This window comes from Raphanus sativus, chromosome 8 (genome assembly GCF_000801105.2).
Source record: "Raphanus sativus cultivar WK10039 chromosome 8, ASM80110v3, whole genome shotgun sequence".
NCBI classification, from domain to species: Eukaryota; Viridiplantae; Streptophyta; class Magnoliopsida; order Brassicales; family Brassicaceae; genus Raphanus; species Raphanus sativus.
In genome coordinates, this window is record NC_079518.1 from 7,768,399 (window position 1) to 7,785,786 (window position 17,388).

Sequence of the window (17,388 nt, forward strand, 5' to 3'; positions counted from 1 at the left end):
TTTAAATATAGAGAAATACCATCATATATTTTTTTCAAAAAGATACCATCGTAAATCAATAAAATGTTTTTATCACAAAATAATCCTCAAAAGTCAAAATGACCGATTTAAATTTTATTAAAATTTTAAAAGATATTTGTAATTTTAGGTTAACTCATCTAGATTTAGAGTTTAGATTAGAGGTAGACTTAGAACTTGGAGAATAAGTTTATAATTTTAGATTCAAGGTATAATATTTAAAATAACAATTTTAAACGTATTTATGGGTAAAAAATCAAAAATTAAATTCAAAAATTCAAAAATATAAAAAACTAAAGTTTCAAAATGGTTTTGGATACATTTTTAAAATAAAAGATAATGATTTTATTTTTAATATTTATTTTTATATATAATAGAGTTACAAATGTCTTTTACCTATTTTATTAAACTATTTTAATCATTTTCTCTTTGTGTGTTCTTTTGGTTATAGAAAAAATTAGATTTTTGAGAGATTTTTCCTCAGATATAATTAGTGTTCTTAGAATTGGACATGAATAATCATCCTAGAACCAGTGGCTTGAGGGTGGTCAAATGACCCACATGGATTTTGTAAAAAAAAATTGTACTTGCATAATAAGGAAAAGTACTAAGAAAATGCTATGGGTTTAACTTAATGACCCTTGTAATAATGTTTATAATGAAATTGACCCTAGTGAAAGTTTTACCTGGTTCCGCCATTGCCTGAAACAGACGAAACTAAATTTGCATTTCATATACGCATACTAATTCCTCAGGAATGAAAACAATAAAGAAATGTATGGATCGGTTAAGTCTATATATGTGTAACATTTTGAAAACAGCCAAAGAATACAAAACTGAATATTAATAATAATTCTTCAGTACATATTTGTAATTTATATTCGCTTAGATTCGCTTCGTTTCTTTAATTTAACATCTTAACATCTTTTTGTTTTACAATATTAAATGTTCTCAATTGTGTATGTAAATTATTTTTGGTGTATTTAAGCACATCCTGTTCAAGAGTCATGGTCAAACTAGAATACACATCCTGAAAAGGTTAATTACTACCATTCGTTCACTACCCGAGAGAACATTCAAAAAGTCAGGACAAGAAAACACAAGTAGCTTACACAAAGACCCAAAAAGAAAAAAAAAGAACATTCAAATATATATATTAAATTAAATAATTTGGCCAAGGCTGCAAGACTTCACTCTACTCTTTTATGCTAAATGGTATCCAAGGCTATGACATTATAAGGGGAAAGACTATAAAACGATCATTCATTACATCATAAAATCGTGCATAAGGCCGGTCTGGTCGGCGACGTTAAGCCTCCAAGACAAGAACGGGTCCGCTGTGACGTCATGATTTTCCGCTCTGACGTCGTCAACGAAAGAATAATATTCGTTATTTGCCGAGGTGTAATAAGGGACTCGCTGCGTATTATGATGTTGGTGGTGAATCCAAGGTGACGGTGAAGCATAATGATTGTTGTTGTTGTAATAATAATTTGCACCTCCATGTTGATCAGAAGTCGGAACTCCAGCCGCCGTTGATCCTCCACCGGAAGTCGAGATTCTGGTGGTGGACGCACGTCTCTCTTCTTTCTTGAATCGGATCCCACACGCATTACATAATGACTGAACAAATTAAAATCATAAAATTATTATTGATAACTATAATTTTTCATATTAACTAAAGAATGATGAGTTTAATATAAAACCTAACTTCGTTAAAAAAAAAACTAACTGGACTATATAGTATTTGGTTTATATGACTGATATTGGGTATAGATATGTACCTTGGGACCTCTTGGACCGTTTCTCCAAAGAGGAGTAGAAGTGGTATCGCAGTTAGCGCAACGCCGAGGGAGGAGGTTATTTCCGCCGCCGCCGCCGCCACTGCCTTTCTTGGAACCTTGCAAGAAGTCCCAGCCTAATCTGTTTGAGGTATGAGAAGAGAATCTACGATCGTCGTCGTCATTGCAGAGACGAGTAGCTGGAGTTCCAAGTGAGAGTGTACAGTCAACAGAAGCATAAGGAGAGGAATGATGGACGACCTCGTTTTCAGATGAGAAGAACATTGAGAAACCCATTACTAAACGGTAGTATATTAATTTGACACTGGAGACCCTAAACGTAAATCGTGTTTTGAGAGATAGAACGAGAAGTGTGTCTTGTGTGGTATAGTTATAAGGAAACGGTGTAAGAAGAGTCAGCTAAAAACAAAGGCGTACACGTTGATATTGTGAAATGGAGACAGGAGGGTAATTACTATTTATAGAGCTTTGGGAACTCGACAAAAAGAGTAAAGTTTGGTCCCGGTTTTATATACGAAATGTAGGACTGAATCCATATTGTTACTTTTTGGTTCGATTTACATGTGTTTACTCCTTTATTTTGTCTAAAAAGATGCTACAATGATAATTTTGAATATGTGTTGGCACTGTTGGGTCATTTATTTAGTTATAACTTATAAGAACCTTTTGTTGAAGTTACACTATTTAAGTTTTTTCTTCCTGACATGTGATCCAAATAATTACTCTAATAATTTTAATTTCTTTTTTCAATAAATATTTTAGTTTATCATTTTAGTTCTTTATTATTATTTTCAGCATTTTAATTAAATTAAATTTATACTTCTAATGTTGATATTACTAGTAATAGTATATTGTATTCCTAAGCGATTTTGTTTACCTATGAAATGCTCCAGTCTCTTTAACGTAGAAAAAGCATTAATTAATAAATTATCCCTCTAAATCAATACTTATTGTACGGACGAAATGTTTGTTTAACACTGCTAAGCAAACTACACTATAATTATAATGAATCTAAAAGAGGGTGTTAATAATTAAATGGTAAAGTAAGTAATAATAGTGACAAGTTCAATCTGCAGTTAAAGCGGGAGAGATCAGAGAATGTAGTCAAAAGAGGACCACGTGAATGGGGAACGTCACGGTCTTCTATGGATCTGGTCTCTGTACGATCACCATCGTCCTCCAACTCGAATCTCCAAGCTCCCTTCTACCACACGTCATCGCTTGCTTCACCATGTCACCAATACTCAGTTCTTTACATGAGTCTCTGTATTACTTTTTACATACTATGTTCTAAGGGTGGTGATAACGTTCACCGTACAAAGTTATATCGTATCACGCATTCTAATGTGTAATAATATGTCGTTCAAAAACGCCTTTTTCAACTACAGTATTAACCCTCGTTTCTGATCTAATCTTAGTTTGAATGTTTTTTCACATAATCTTGAAATTCATATACAATTTCCAATCCAAACAAAGACTTGTCAGAGATTTCAAAAAGAAAAACATACATGTACTATCAATTGGTTTTGAATATTATAGATTTCTTCAAACGTTAGTGGTTGAGAACTTTTGAGTGCATTTGAACATTATCACTGTCACCACTGTGGCCAATCCATGAGAGATCTTGATCACCAAGATCGGTGCTTTTAAGGAGCTAAGGAATAAAACGAGCCAATGTTTAAGCTGGAAGTGAAATATAAAGGGATAAAGGTAAAGGGGACCCAAGTGAGATACTTTGCAATGATTATAAAAGCAATAACATTCTGATCTTTCTTTAACTTGGAGGTAGAGATATACATATAGATTCTATTGATTAGTCAAAGAAGCAATCTCCAACCCCAACTCAAATTTTAAAAAGGTACAAAGAGAATGAAACCATCAAATGAGTACACTAAGTAGCTCTAAGCTCTTATTTTCTTTTACCCTTTTATCTTATTTTTCTTTTATCTATATATTTTGGATCAGATAAAGAAGTTGCGCTATCTCAAAAAACAGATCTATATGTTGTTTTTCTTTTGCAGTAAGTATTATTTTGTATCGTTTATCTTATTTTTCTTTTTATCTATTTTGGATCAAATAAAGAAGTTGCGTTATCTCAAAGAACATATCTATATGTTGATTTTCTTTTGCAGTAAGTATTATTTTGTATCAAATAGAATATGTATAGTTCTACAAGATGAAAAACAGCTGAGTTTAGGCTTGAGCAAAAAACATTTATATCAAAAGGATAAACCCATTATAGACGAACACAAATAAGAAAAATGTGTTAAAGTTTTCATACCATATTAAACATTCTGGCTTTAAGAAAACTGAAAATAAATGAACTGACAAATCTTGAAACAGCTGAGTTTAGATATATATGATGTGGAACGTATAGTTTACACTTGTTTAACAAATAACAATAGACCTTTTAGATAGCTTGTTGGAGGATGTGTGCCGCCAAACATGAACGGACAAAAATACGTATAGCCGGAAAGATTTAAACAACATCAAGAGACCCAGAGAGACAGGGAACAAAGAGAATCCGATCGGTCTTGAGATTGATGTTTTTTTGTTCAATTGAGACGACCACACCACTTTCCCAAAAGATGCTTCTCTCTCTCTCTCTCACACACTTGACACTTTGCTTCGTTGAACACGAAACCTAACGATTACTACCCCAAGACACTAAGTGTTCGACTTTGTAATTTCACATTACCTTGTCGTGTCTCTTCACTCACGTGACTTCTAATCTTATTCTAATCTTTGTCCTCCATTTGCATGTATATAAGTAACCATATCTCCAAATCTGACATTTAGTATTGTCCAATATGCTCGGCTGTCAGTATTCAACCCGTTGAACTGTTTAGAGAACTGCATATTATTGTAAATTGCCGACCGTTTACGTCTAATGGACCATCCACATCTACACTTTCGGCCCATAAACTATATTCTGTCTGAAGTCGTGGATTAATTTTTCCGAAATATTCGAAATCGTTGTTTATTGACCTTACAATCATCACATGACATTTTTCCGTGCTTTGGTTTCACTTACACGTTATCGCGAATCACTTCTCGATAAGTTACAATTCAGCGCAAATACGCTTAACTCTAGAGTTCTAAACAGATGTGTGCTAAAAAAGCTAAGCGCACATTTGAGACATAGATAGCCAAATCGATTCTCTTAATTTTTTTCATATACCACAAACCGGGATGTTACAATTCACCTCTCTCAAAGAAGCAATGTTGTGTTCCAGGATCGTTACCCATGTTAGTGTGAGCCTTTATTGACTCTACACTCGTCTAGGTCGGTTCTGATACCATTTATAACGCTCCTACCACCCACGGTTAATTGGCAATCCACAACCGCTCTTTCAGCCCGTGGATCCCATTCCGTCCAACAAGATGTGTCTTAATTTTTCCGAATGTTCGAAATCACTGTTTACTGATCCTGCAATCATCACATAATTTTTCCATGTGCTTTAGTCTCATTCACATGATACCACAAATCACTTTCCGACATATCACCCATCATTCCACTACTCCAACTCAAGCACATTGTGAAGTTTGTGTCTAGTGTTGTAATGTTGAGATGCAACACTTTTTAGGTAAAATTAGATTGCTAAAGTGAAGCACAACTTAGATTATATATCAATTTGTAACATGTTAAAGTAATGAAATTTTTATAGTTTTGACTAAATTTGTGTCTTGAATAGAGTAAAAAGGTATTTCTGTTACTTGAATATACTTATATACACATTAAAATTCCCAAGTATATTAGACAACAAAATACACTCATAAGATACGAGACTTTGATACGTACATCAAGACTAGTGCATGACCAAGGCTTTGACAGCATTATAGACAGCGTGGGAAGACATGACATATCTCAAACGTGTCTTTGTATGTTGCTTCAAATACCTTAGGACCAGACTCACTATTCTATGTACTTCCTTGCTTTTGTTATTAAGGTACATTATTTTTTTCTTTTCCTGCTTACTAACCTTAGCTTGAGAGTAATGTTGTATTTATCCTTTTTATTCCACTTTTTGAAGGTAGGTAATGGTGTACAAAACATTTAAGGATGCCTTTAATGTCGATTCAGAAGTCTCAAGAGGAAGAGCACTTTTACATTTTCTTTTAGGTTAGTTATCTTTTATTTTTTACACAGTAAGTACAAATATGTAAAGCTAATGATTACAGAGAGGCCTTCAATCATTTACTACAAACTCAACTGATATTTTATCTACCTCCTTTACTACATCTTGGAAAGTCAATGACCACAACAAATACAAACTTCACAAACACGACAACACATCACATTGAGATAGAGCAACAACGTCCAAGACTCTGCACTTGCACGGAGTTCTGCCTCTGGTATTCTATATAACAGAGAATCATTTTAGTAACTGAATTAAAATAGGACTTTCTAAATTAGTTGATTAGAAGATTGAATTATGATCACTACCAAGAACTTTGTTGCATGTTCTAATATCTTTGGGCTTTATAAATGGCTTCCTAAAAACGCTGGGCTTTATAAATATGGTCTTGTACAAAACTTAAGATGGGTCGATTACCATCGTTTACTGAAAACGGCATCGTATCCGTCTCCCTGACAAAACTAAAAACAGCAAAGGGTTTAAGCCTTTCTTCTTCTTCCTCCTCCTCCTGCCTCAGACGCAAAACCCTAATTTTCAAGAACAACTTTTTTTTGCTCTTCTCTTACTCCCATAGTCATCAATAATCCGATCAAGATGGAGGCAGATGCAGTGACAGACTCTCGTATCCAGAAAGTCAACAGCTTGCTAAAAGACATTCGTATAGACTACGATTCTCTCAGCAAGCCCGTTGACAGTTTCGTTTCTTCGATTAGAGAAGCTACTGATGCAATCCCCCAAGGCTTTAAGGTAGATTTTACCGTCAGTGTTCTAAAAAAAAATTTAAGCTTTATTAACAATTGAGAAACTTCCGAATCCATAGGTTACTTCAGAGCTAGCTCCTAGCTTCGTTAGAGACATTGGAGCTGATAAAGTGGAGTTCACTTTCAAGAAGCCAAATGGTTTTAGTCTATGCGGAAGCTACTCTGTTCGTTGTATGGCGAAGCCTGATGCTTCTGTTGATCTTCTCCTCCACTTGCCTAAGGTCAGTCTCTGTTTTGCTCATTCTCTATGTTTTGAAGTCGGTGTTGTGGTGTTTAACTATAGAAGGGTGATTGCAGGAATGTTTCTATGAGAAAGATTACATGAATCATCGGTACCATGCCAAGAGATGTCTTTATCTTTGTGTGCTTAAGAAGCATCTGTTGGCTTCGTCGTCCGTTGAGAAGGTTGAGTGGTCAAGTTTACAGAACGAGGCGAGGAAGCCAGTTTTAGTTGTTTTCCCAGGTAAGTGTGCTTTAGTTTTTTTTTACCGCTAAGAAAGGTGACAATGTGTTGACGTTGAGAAAATGTGTGTTTGCAGCTAAGAAAGTTGATAACGTTCCTGGATTTTGCATTAGAATAATCCCTTCAGCGACATCGCTGTTTGATGTTGCAAAGCTGAGTATGAGCAGAAACAACGTCCGTTCTGTAACTACAGGTAATGCGATTTGTTTCAATAACGTTGAATTGGTGAGACATCAGTTTGTTGATCATTATGTTTTTGTCTTGATGGTTAAAGATGGTGTCGCTCAGCCCACGCCTACTTACAACTCAAGCATATTGGAGGATATGTTTCTGGAGGAAAACTCTGAGCTTCTCAAGAAAACTTTCTCTGTGTGGAAGGAGTTGGGAGATGCTTTGATATTGCTCAAGGTATCTATAGCTAACACGTATTGTTTTAACCTGTGTTTATTTCGGAGTCTCTTTAAACGTCTATGGTTTTGTGCAGATATGGGCTAGACAAAGGAGCTCGATATACGTCCATGATTGCATGAATGGATTTTTAGTCTCTGTGATACTGTCATACCTTGCTACACATGGCAAAATTAACCAGTCACTAAACGCGCTGGACATATTCAGGGTGACACTGGACTTCATAGGTAATGCTAATACAGAGTCTATTTTCTGTAAGTATTATTGATAACCAACATTTGTTAATTCTGTTGGCAGCCACTTCTAAATTATGGGAAAGGGGTCTATTTTTTCCACCGAAGAGTGAAAGCCCTGTCTCGAAGGAGGTACGTTTTCTACTTGCCTATCAGTGTGTTTTTTTTTTTGCGAAGCAGTATGAGTCTGCACTGCGACTATTGGGTTCATAGTGTCATTGAGTTGAATAGCCTATAAGGCATCGTCTGGTAACCCAAAGACTATAAATGGAAGTCTTAATACTGCTGAAAAAAACTTATGTAGGCACTAGCTTTTTCGTGTTCGACTTTCTTGTAGCACTTGAATTTGTTGATTAATAGTATATGCTGAAGAAATTGTCCTGTGCGCACATTGGTGTCTTGTTTCCTGCATACTGTAATTTACTGATAGTTAACATTTAAATTTCAGGAGAAAATGCAATTCAAAGAGTTGTTTCCTGTTGTTATATGTGATTCATCTACACTTGTGAATTTGGCTTTCCGGATGACCAGTGTTGGATTCCACGAGGTACCTTAACCTAAAGAAAACTCTTAACTCTGTAGTCCGTTTTACTGATAATTTATCCAAGGGTGTGGTTGTCTTTGTGACTTGTTCATGTGATTTGTTTGTTGATGGCCGCAGCTCCGAGAGGAGGCTTCTTCGACGCTTAAATGTATGAAACTCAGAGATGGAGGATTCGAAGAGGCCTTTATGACTAAGATCGACTATCCTGTTAAATATGATCATTGCATAAGGTAAGCTTCGCTTCTCACTTCTCTCGATTGATATCTATTTGTGTTGTTAGAGATGTGAAGTGGCTAATTTTTATTATTTCTAGTTAGCAATCCTAACATATAAGTTTATCTTTAGGTTACACCTAAAAGGGAAAACAGCAGTGTCTACATCAGGGTTTTGTTTGGACAAGGAGTATTGGAGAACGTATGAGCAGAAAGTGCATAGCCTTCTGGAACAAGGACTGGGTGACAGAGCTAAATCAATCCGCGTTGTTTGGAGAAATACCAATCAAGATTCGTATGTGGAGAGTGTACGTTTTTTTTTTTTCAGATTTACGAATTTTACTTTTCATTGCAGCCAAAATAGTCATGTTATTCTAACAATTTTTAACTGTCTTTGAAACAGGGATTGTCAGTTCTTGACAGAGAACCACTTTGTATTGGAATATCTATCAGCTCTATCGAAAATGCTTTTAGAACGGTTGATATCGGGCCAGATGCGGAAAACAAGACAGAGGTACATCAAGATTTATTTATCATCCTTGTCTCCTTCGATCTTACTAAATAGCTCAATCTTTTTCTAGGCACTCAGGTTCCGAAAATTTTGGGGGAATAAATCTGAGCTAAGGAGGTTTAAGGATGGAAGAATAGCGGAAAGCACAGGTCGGTTATATCATTAATACAATACTTTTTGGCAGAGTTTTAGTAAAGAAGTTTCAAATTAATGTAAAACTGAATCTTTGTCTATTTTATCATATCTTAGTCTGGGGGACTCAACAGTGGACAAGGCATCTTATCATGAAACAAATGACTGAATATATCTTAAAGCGGCATCTTTCACTCTCATCTGATGACATTGTACAATTAGTTGATCAACTTGACTTCTCTCTGATCTACGGCGATAAAGGTATTAACTAAAGTCATTAAACCTCTCACTTGTTTCGTATATATGCATTGCGTGTTTGCAATAATGCTGTTTATGTTTCAGACCCAATATCTACATCTGGAAATTTGCTTCAAGCCTTCGAAGTTTTCTCGAAGTGCTTGCGTGAGATCAAAGGCATACCTCTAAAAGTTTCTAGCGTTCAGCCTTTAGATTCAGGTTTGTTTTCCTGTATTCCATTTTGCACTCAGCTTTGAGCAAAACAAGTGTGTGTACTGATGTTTGGTGTATCTGTGATATCTTCCTCGTGGTTTTTCAGCTCTCAGGCTCACATCTGTGTTCCCCCCTGAACCTCACCCACTGGCTTATGGAAAGGTTGATGCGCAAAGACTACATAAATTTATCCCATCTTGCATACCAACAATGGAGGTCATGATTCAGGTGGGATCAGTACTCCAGTTGATTAATAGCGTATAAACGTTTTGTTAGTTAGTTATCTAAACTCCCCATTTTTTTCTGTTCTTTTGCTATTCGCAGCTAGAAGGTTCTGGTAACTGGCCCATGGATGATCTGGCAATTGAGAAAACTAAAACTGCCTTCCTTCTTCAAATTGCACAGAAGTATGTTTAACTGTTGTTAGAAACTCTTCATACTATTAACCCCCAGTATTATATTTATTCTTACAAAATGAAAATATTGACAGCCTTCAGACCTTTAAGGGAATAACGTGCACAGCTACTGAGGATAACGTTGATGTGTTCATGGGTGGTTACGCATTTCGCATGAGAATCTTGCATGAAAGAGGCCTGAGTTTGGTGAAGAGAGAAAGTGAGATTTTTTTCTCTTGCACTCATAATATCTCCTATGTGATTCTAACTTAATGTACTTCTACTGAGTTGCAGTTGGAGCTGACCCGGTGAAGCATGTTTCCTCTGCCGATAAAATGCTTTTCATTCGCAGTCAACATGCAAGCATGATCAATGGTTTGCACGGACGGTTTCCTATATATGCACCAGTCGCAAGGTAAAAGACGTTGTATACTTTTGCTTGCTTTATAGTTTCTAACCTCATACCTTGTCTGCTATCTTAAGGCTTGCGAAAAGATGGGTTTCCGCGCATCTCTTTTCTGGTTGCTTGGCAGAAGAGGCCATTGAACTTTTGGTTGCACATGTCTTCCTCACACCTCTTCCACTTGGTGTTCCTTGCTCTCGCATCAACGGATTCTTAAGGTTTCTTTCGGCCACCATAATTTTGACCAAGAATTAAAACGTTTACATCTTTCTCACTGTGCTGTGTAACAGGTTCTTGCGATTACTAGCAGACTATGACTGGATGTTCTATCCGTTGATTGTTGACATAAACAATGACTTCGGCCGAAATGACGAGAAAGAGATCAATGTGAGTCATTTTTCTAATAATGGGTCTAATATTAAGATCTCTTTGAAACGCCGTATGTCAATGCTCTTTTGGATTTTTAGGATAACTTCATGTCAAGTAGAAAGGGCTACGAAGAGGACAAACAAAACATAAGTTCAGCCATGTTCTTGGCAGCTCCTTACGACAAGGCATCAGAGGCATGGACATCACTTTCACCAAACTTATCGGTTAGTATTTAGCATACGGTTTTGAAAAATCATCTTAGCCTCACTCAGTTTTTTTTTCTCTACTTCTTGTTTTAACTCAAATTTACAATAACTTTGTTAAAGGAACTAAAAAGGTTGGTGGCTTATGCTCGAAGCAGTGCAAACGTATTAAGTAAGCTGGTACTACAAGAACACAATGATTCTGTTCAATGGGAGGTGAGTGAGATACACTGAAAACACATTGCATTGTGCTGAGCTGAGCTGGTATTAATTGCATTTATACATGTTGCAGTGCCTTTTCAGAACACCTTTGAACAACTATGACGCAGTTGTTCTTCTCCATAGAGAAAAATTACCTTACCCACATCATCTTTTGTTTCCGTCGGAACTTAACCAAGGTCCCAGAACATGGCTCTTTGTTCCTTCCTCTCTCTCTTTTTTGTTTCTGTCATTAAATCCAGAAATTAACACTCTTGGCAAAATGATTTGAGCAGGGAAACATGTAGCTCGTGGAAAGGCGAGTAAAGCGTTTAACCCGTTTTTATTGCCTGGAGATATGAAGAGAAGCCCTGAGGAGCTTAAGAAGAAGTTAATGGTGGACTTCGAGCCGACCAAGTGCTTCATGACTGGGTTGCAGGCAAGTTTTCTAAATCCAAAATTTTAAAAGTTACTCAAACTATGGTGTTCTTATCTTGTACGGTTGCCTTGCAGGAAGAGTTTGGAACCTTGAAGACGTGGTATGATCATATAGGAGGCGACGCGATTGGTTTGACTTGGACTCAACACAATTCAAAGGTAAGAAACAAAACTTCTGATAACTTCTTTCAAACTAACAAAAAAAAAAGACAAATCTAAGCAAACATGTTCTGTTTGGTTACAGAAACGAGAACGAGATGAAGAAGAAGTGGAAACTAATCCAGTAGAGATGTTGAAGGCGGTAGGTGAAATGGGTAAAGGATTGGTGAGAGATATCTACTTGCTCAAGGCTCCACGCTTTGTCTAAAAGCTTCAAATCTCTTAGCTCTGGTCGATTAGAACTCCAAATGTTTATCAGTTTTGATGAGTACACATGATATGTTTTCTACAATACCAATCAAACAATCTTTTTCATATAAATTAATCTCAACTGAAACGGATTTTACAACAAGAGCAACTGGTTTTCTCAAGACCATCAATCATCACTTTCACCCAACACAAACCAAGAAAGAAAAAAACAAAATAAGCTCAAAAACTCTGCAAACCGATAAACAAGAAAACGAGGCTTTCTTGTTTTGCAACTTACGAGTTGTGGAAAATATAAACGGTTTAGTGTTTTGTTACGGTAATGATCATGTCATCGTCTTCTTCCATGTGATGTCTTGGAAACAGCTTTCATGCCTTGAGAATCTTTGAAGAAGACAAAGTGAACTAACGTTTTCCCTTTGGGATATACAGCAAAGACGTTTGTCCCAATCTTCTTATGGCACAATGAACACATGCTCTCGCTTGTTACTTGCGCCACTCCATTCCTGTGTTTGTACAGTTCTTCTTTTACCTATTTATTTCAACCTAATATCAATCCTAACTTCCTAAGGGTCTATATGATTCATCCATCACATGGAACTTTCTTTTGGTCTCATAACTTTGGTTTCCAGAACGCAAACATACCTGCAAATTTTCACTCTGCCTCAAACTCTTAATAACTGAAAAGTTCCTGTGTGCTTCACTTGAATTTCTTAGAAGAGGTGCAAGAAACAGAAGCAGGTTCTGCAGGGATCCAATAAAGAATGAGTCGGACTTCAATAAGATGCTAGACAAGTCAGATTCAAAACACTTCACCTGGAGGCTGGAGTATAGTTTCTCTTGGTAAAAGCTTGAGGGCTTGTTCACCATTGATTCTCTCCCACCTTTGACTCAACAGATCAAGAACTTAGAAATCATAACGGTGGAGTTTCCTTCCTCCATGGGTTCCTCAACATCAACGTCGCTTCTTCCACTGTCAGTGCTGCTCCTTAGACCAGCTCGGATCTCCTCAGCACCTTATATTGCAACAACTTTCTTGGACCGGCCTCCTTTAACTTTTGAAGACAAAACAGACTCCATCCTCTTCGTGGTATCTGAACTTTCGAATGATCCTATAGCTACAATACGCTTTGCAAAGTCCTTTGCACTTTTCTTAGGATTCAAGTATATTTGTAGCAGTGCCAGGTAGATACTGCTTGACGGTTTACCAGATGGTAAATAAGATACGGACTCATATATACGATCACAGTAAGCTAGCGCCAGATCAGGTGCATTAAAAAACTAAAGAGTTAAAGCATAAGCAACACTCATGTAGAAGATTATTTGGTGACAAGAGAAGATTACTGATCAGTACCTTAATAACATAGATGGACAAAGCAAGCTCATGTTGATTCATTTTCCCCAATATAACAGCACGCTCTTCATAGAGAGCATCACGTGGAAGACGCTTCAACAAAGTATGTAGATTATACCCGGAGATGCTCTCTAAAGCCGACAACAGTTTCTTCCTTTCGGGAGGATGATCCTTGTCATCCCATTTCCGCTGCGCGCTTTGAGCAGCATGTTAGTCAAGCACTTCTGAAAGGTAGATTTGTACCTGTTAACATCATCCAAACTGTTACTGCCTAACGTAAGCTCAATGAATAAATGCTATTAGTCCTCACCATCTCGTTTTGGAGATTCCCAGAAACTGCGGTTTCATTCATCGCCATCATAAGTTCTAAATATCTACCCTGCATATTTGGAGCATGCTGCTTCAGACGAATTGACAAGGTCAGCCGAGATGTTTCCAGACAAAAACAAGTCGATGGTTTGTGTCGGACAGCTTTCCAGGACAAGCATAGGATCAGTCCTGCAGAGAGGCTACAAAGATAAATCCATCAACATAAAGTTAGCATAACCATTAAGAACCTATAGATAGACAAGACAAAAGGTTAGCATAAGTAAAACCTGCGTTGAGATATTCAACGATCAACTCAGGACTAAACATCTGCGTAACATCAGTTTGTGACTGGTTTGATTTGGACTCTTCCAAGAGCTGTTTAAGAAGCTGAAGGGCTTCATGGTGCATCGAATTGCTCTTGAACAATTCCAGAAGTGCAGAGTGATTTTTACTTTTCATGAGAATCTCCTCACAGATGTTTACGTCACCTGTATCAAGGATTGCTGCCATCTCCCTGGCACCTGAGTTAAGCGGAATCACACCACGTCCCTGCAGAAAAAACTTGTTCAAACCTAAACAAAGTAGTCAATAATCAGCTATTACCTTGTTGGACTTCTTAGACTTAGAAGAGTCATAAGCATCTGAAAATGACCTCTTCTGTTCCTTCAAAAGTGGCCTTCTCTATAATACCAGGTCTCGTCTTCTGCAAGTACTTTACAAGAGCCATCAGAGTGTTGTGACTCATTTTCTTAGATTCAAGGCCTGCATTGCATAAAGCTAAGGCTTCCTGCAAAGTTTCCAGAAGCTGTTAACTGCACAATCTGCAATCAAAATCAAAGTCATTCTACATTACCATATAAAGGATACATGCATAATATTCAACCAATAAATAAAGGTAAAAGGTAACACATTATCATATTTATCAATGAGCAGTAGCAAGCAACATAAATTAAATATTCTGAGAGCTAGAGTAAATACCTGGGCACCTATAGAAACAGGGAAGAGAAGATGAACAGAGTTATCCAAACCAACAATCACAGCACTGTTGCTCTTAACAAGGTGCTGAATATTTTGGAGCACAACTGTCTGTACAACGTTTCGTCAATAAAAATCCAAACTTTTAATCCAATGTGCAGACAAGACACAACTCAAAGCTCCCAGACAGCTAAAAATCAAAACTTTACGGTCGTGCTTGAAGACACAGACCCTCTTTTGCCTAGAGAAAACAGAGGAAGCCACGACCGTCGTCCCACGAGTAGGCGTTCGCGCCTTTAGCTTTGGCGATCACAGCGGCTGTCTTTTTTTTTTGATCAACACACAGCGGCTGTCTCCAAGTTTGAAAGTTCATGAAACGAGATTGACTCGGAGAGAGATAGGAGCAGCTCTCTTGAAGCTAGAGACTTTTATGGACACGATGGGTTTCTTAGAGAAGCCAGAGACGGTCGTCTCGAGGACGTAAGACTCTCGAAGCAGCTTCTCAGAGAAGGATTGAGGAGAGTAGATGCGGAGGGAGCCGTCCGGTTAAGAGCTTGGAGCCGTAGGATTCGAGAGCGTCAGATTAGAGTGGGGCAATTGTTGAGAAGCTGGAACGAATCGTAGGCGTTGTGAACCATTGTCTGTTTCGTGGAATCAAAATCTCAAAAAAAACATGAGGAATGGTGATAGAGAATCAAAGCTGAGAACATGTCAGATAGGAGCATGATGAACACTGAGCAAACCATCTACTCTATTAATTTAGAGTCCTAAATTTTATCTACTTAAAAAGTTGTCATTTAAATTTGCACCTATTCACAGCCCATTAGAAATAATCATAACATTTCTTATTATTAGTTTATATAACTCCCGTTTAAGAAAAGTATATTCTTAAGTTTGATTCTTCCGCTGTACAAACACTAACAAACGTAACGATAATTTACAAATCAAATTATATTATCCTTTAACCAATTATAACCAAATGAAATACCAATCAGTATAGTGACATGATTTGTTCCACGTGATGCATTGTTTTGAGAAGTGAGCCGATAAAACTTTACAAATGTGTTAATTTGTTATAATTCTATTTTTACTCCATTTTTATTACATGATCCAAGAAAACCATTTAACTCAAATATATTGTTATATATCAAACTTTTCTTAGACATTGAATTTTACAATTCAGTAGTTTAATACACTTGGTCCAACTAATTAAACAATACTAAAAGTTTATATAATTTAATAAAATTTTATAGTTTTAACATTTTAGGTGCTTACACATTTAACTGTGTAAATATTTTAAATGCATAGAAAAAACACTCTTGATAAAACCTAATCACGTTTTTAATAACATATATGAACTATTTACAGTTCCAAAAACATAAGATATAATAATTTACTTATCACACATAATAATTTATTTTCGTTTTTAACTTTATTCACAAATATATCTCAATGAAAATCTAAACAAATTGTATATCAAATATACTCATCCAACCAATCATTTATATATATTTTAGTTGATTAATAGATGAGTTGCATGATTAGAAAAAGAAATCAAATTTTATTTTTTATCAGAAATGTTTAAAAAATAAAAAAATTTTATGAAAAACAAATATATATATAAAAAAATATTATGTTAAATAAAAATACAAAATATTTTTAGGAAAAATATTATTTCCTTTTAAATATTTCAATTTTCATTCAAATTCGAATCTTAACAAAAACAAATATCACAAGATATATATATATATATATATATATATATATATATATATATAATATATAGTATTAAATATAAATATATTAAACAAAAATATTCAAAATCATCTCTATAACAATTGTTTTTTTAGAAATAAAATATACACTAAAGTTATATAAAATAAATTTTATAATTACTGTTTCTAAAAAAAAAAAAATATCAATACTATTAAAAGAGAATAACTTTTTATCTACTTGTAAGTAGTCCAAGATTGGACCATTACATTTATTTAAATTACTATTATTTCTCTTATAACTAACTTAATTATTATTAATATATACTATATCTAACCAATTATTTTAATATTTAAAAATAAGATCTTTAAAATATATTCTTAAGTATCTTTTACTAAGATTACATCTTAATAATATCTTTTTAATATCTTTTATTTAAAATGTAAATACAAATTATTTTTAATATTTATTTTAGTTAATAAAAGTCATAATTAATAACTAACTGTAGTTAAAAACGATTTTTAATTCAGTTTTTATTTATATACTAAGAAAATAAAATTTCTATAGTATTATTATACATAATTTATATTCTTAATTAAATTACTACACCAACTAATAAATATAAAGTAACTTAATCCATCTATTAACTATTTCTATATTATAAAATAACATAATAAAATAAATGCATGAATTTTACAACATACTTCAACTTAATAAAGCAAATATTAAAGTACGATGTATAAACTAATAAATAATTTCATAAATTAATACACACATTAATATATATTAAATATTTTTAAAAAATTAATTTATTTATCAAGTATAAAGCGGATTGAATAACAATAGTTAATTTAAAAAAATATAATAATAAAATAACTTTTTTACCAATATAAAATATTACAATAAATTTGCGGGTTTAATAGAACTTTTAAATAACGAGTTTAACCAGATTACATATAGAATCATCCATTTTATCGATTTAACCATGGGTC

At 35.0% G+C, this 17,388-nt stretch overlaps 2 protein-coding genes and 1 pseudogene across 2 annotated transcripts; 1 reads left to right on the forward strand and 2 right to left on the reverse strand.

The window, feature by feature from the left end:
- Positions 1 to 1,087: 1,087 nt before the first annotated feature.
- LOC108821168 (GATA transcription factor 19) lies at positions 1,088 to 2,230 on the reverse strand. Its single transcript, XM_018594213.2, has 2 exons — positions 1,803 to 2,230; positions 1,088 to 1,641 (listed from the first exon to the last, which is right to left on the reverse strand). The coding sequence occupies exons 1-2, from the start codon at positions 2,094 to 2,096 to the stop codon at positions 1,285 to 1,287; spliced, it is 651 nt and encodes a 216-aa protein (XP_018449715.1). The 5' UTR covers positions 2,097 to 2,230; the 3' UTR covers positions 1,088 to 1,284.
- Positions 2,231 to 6,415: 4,185 nt separating this feature from the next.
- On the forward strand, positions 6,416 to 12,190 carry LOC108819467 (uncharacterized). Its single transcript, XM_056992667.1, has 26 exons — positions 6,416 to 6,706; positions 6,780 to 6,941; positions 7,018 to 7,183; positions 7,260 to 7,376; positions 7,458 to 7,591; positions 7,668 to 7,818; positions 7,889 to 7,956; positions 8,273 to 8,371; positions 8,486 to 8,598; positions 8,714 to 8,888; positions 8,984 to 9,094; positions 9,162 to 9,240; positions 9,341 to 9,484; positions 9,566 to 9,679; positions 9,780 to 9,901; positions 9,998 to 10,080; positions 10,164 to 10,288; positions 10,363 to 10,483; positions 10,552 to 10,689; positions 10,762 to 10,858; positions 10,939 to 11,064; positions 11,167 to 11,259; positions 11,336 to 11,441; positions 11,538 to 11,684; positions 11,759 to 11,838; positions 11,924 to 12,190. Exons 1-26 carry the CDS (start codon positions 6,554 to 6,556, stop codon positions 12,044 to 12,046), a joined length of 3,147 nt encoding a protein of 1,048 aa, XP_056848647.1. The 5' UTR covers positions 6,416 to 6,553; the 3' UTR covers positions 12,047 to 12,190.
- LOC130498947 (vacuolar sorting protein 39-like) lies at positions 12,131 to 15,806 on the reverse strand (annotated as a pseudogene).
- Between the last annotated feature and the right edge of the window lie 1,582 nt (positions 15,807 to 17,388).

Bases quoted from the DNA above. Each gene is read 5' to 3' on its own strand.
- LOC108821168 (XM_018594213.2), bottom strand. From the start codon at position 2,096: ATGGGTTTCTCAATGTTCTTCTCATCTGAAAACGAGGTCGTCCATCAT. The intron at 1,642-1,802 runs GTACATATCTAT...TAATTTGTTCAG, and splicing joins ACGGTCCAAGAGGTCCCAAG to TCATTATGTAATGCGTGTGG.
- LOC108819467 (XM_056992667.1), top strand. From the start codon at position 6,554: ATGGAGGCAGATGCAGTGACAGACTCTCGTATCCAGAAAGTCAACAGC. The intron at 8,372-8,485 runs GTACCTTAACCT...TGATGGCCGCAG, and splicing joins CCAGTGTTGGATTCCACGAG to CTCCGAGAGGAGGCTTCTTC. The intron at 9,485-9,565 runs GTATTAACTAAA...TTTATGTTTCAG, and splicing joins TCTGATCTACGGCGATAAAG to ACCCAATATCTACATCTGGA.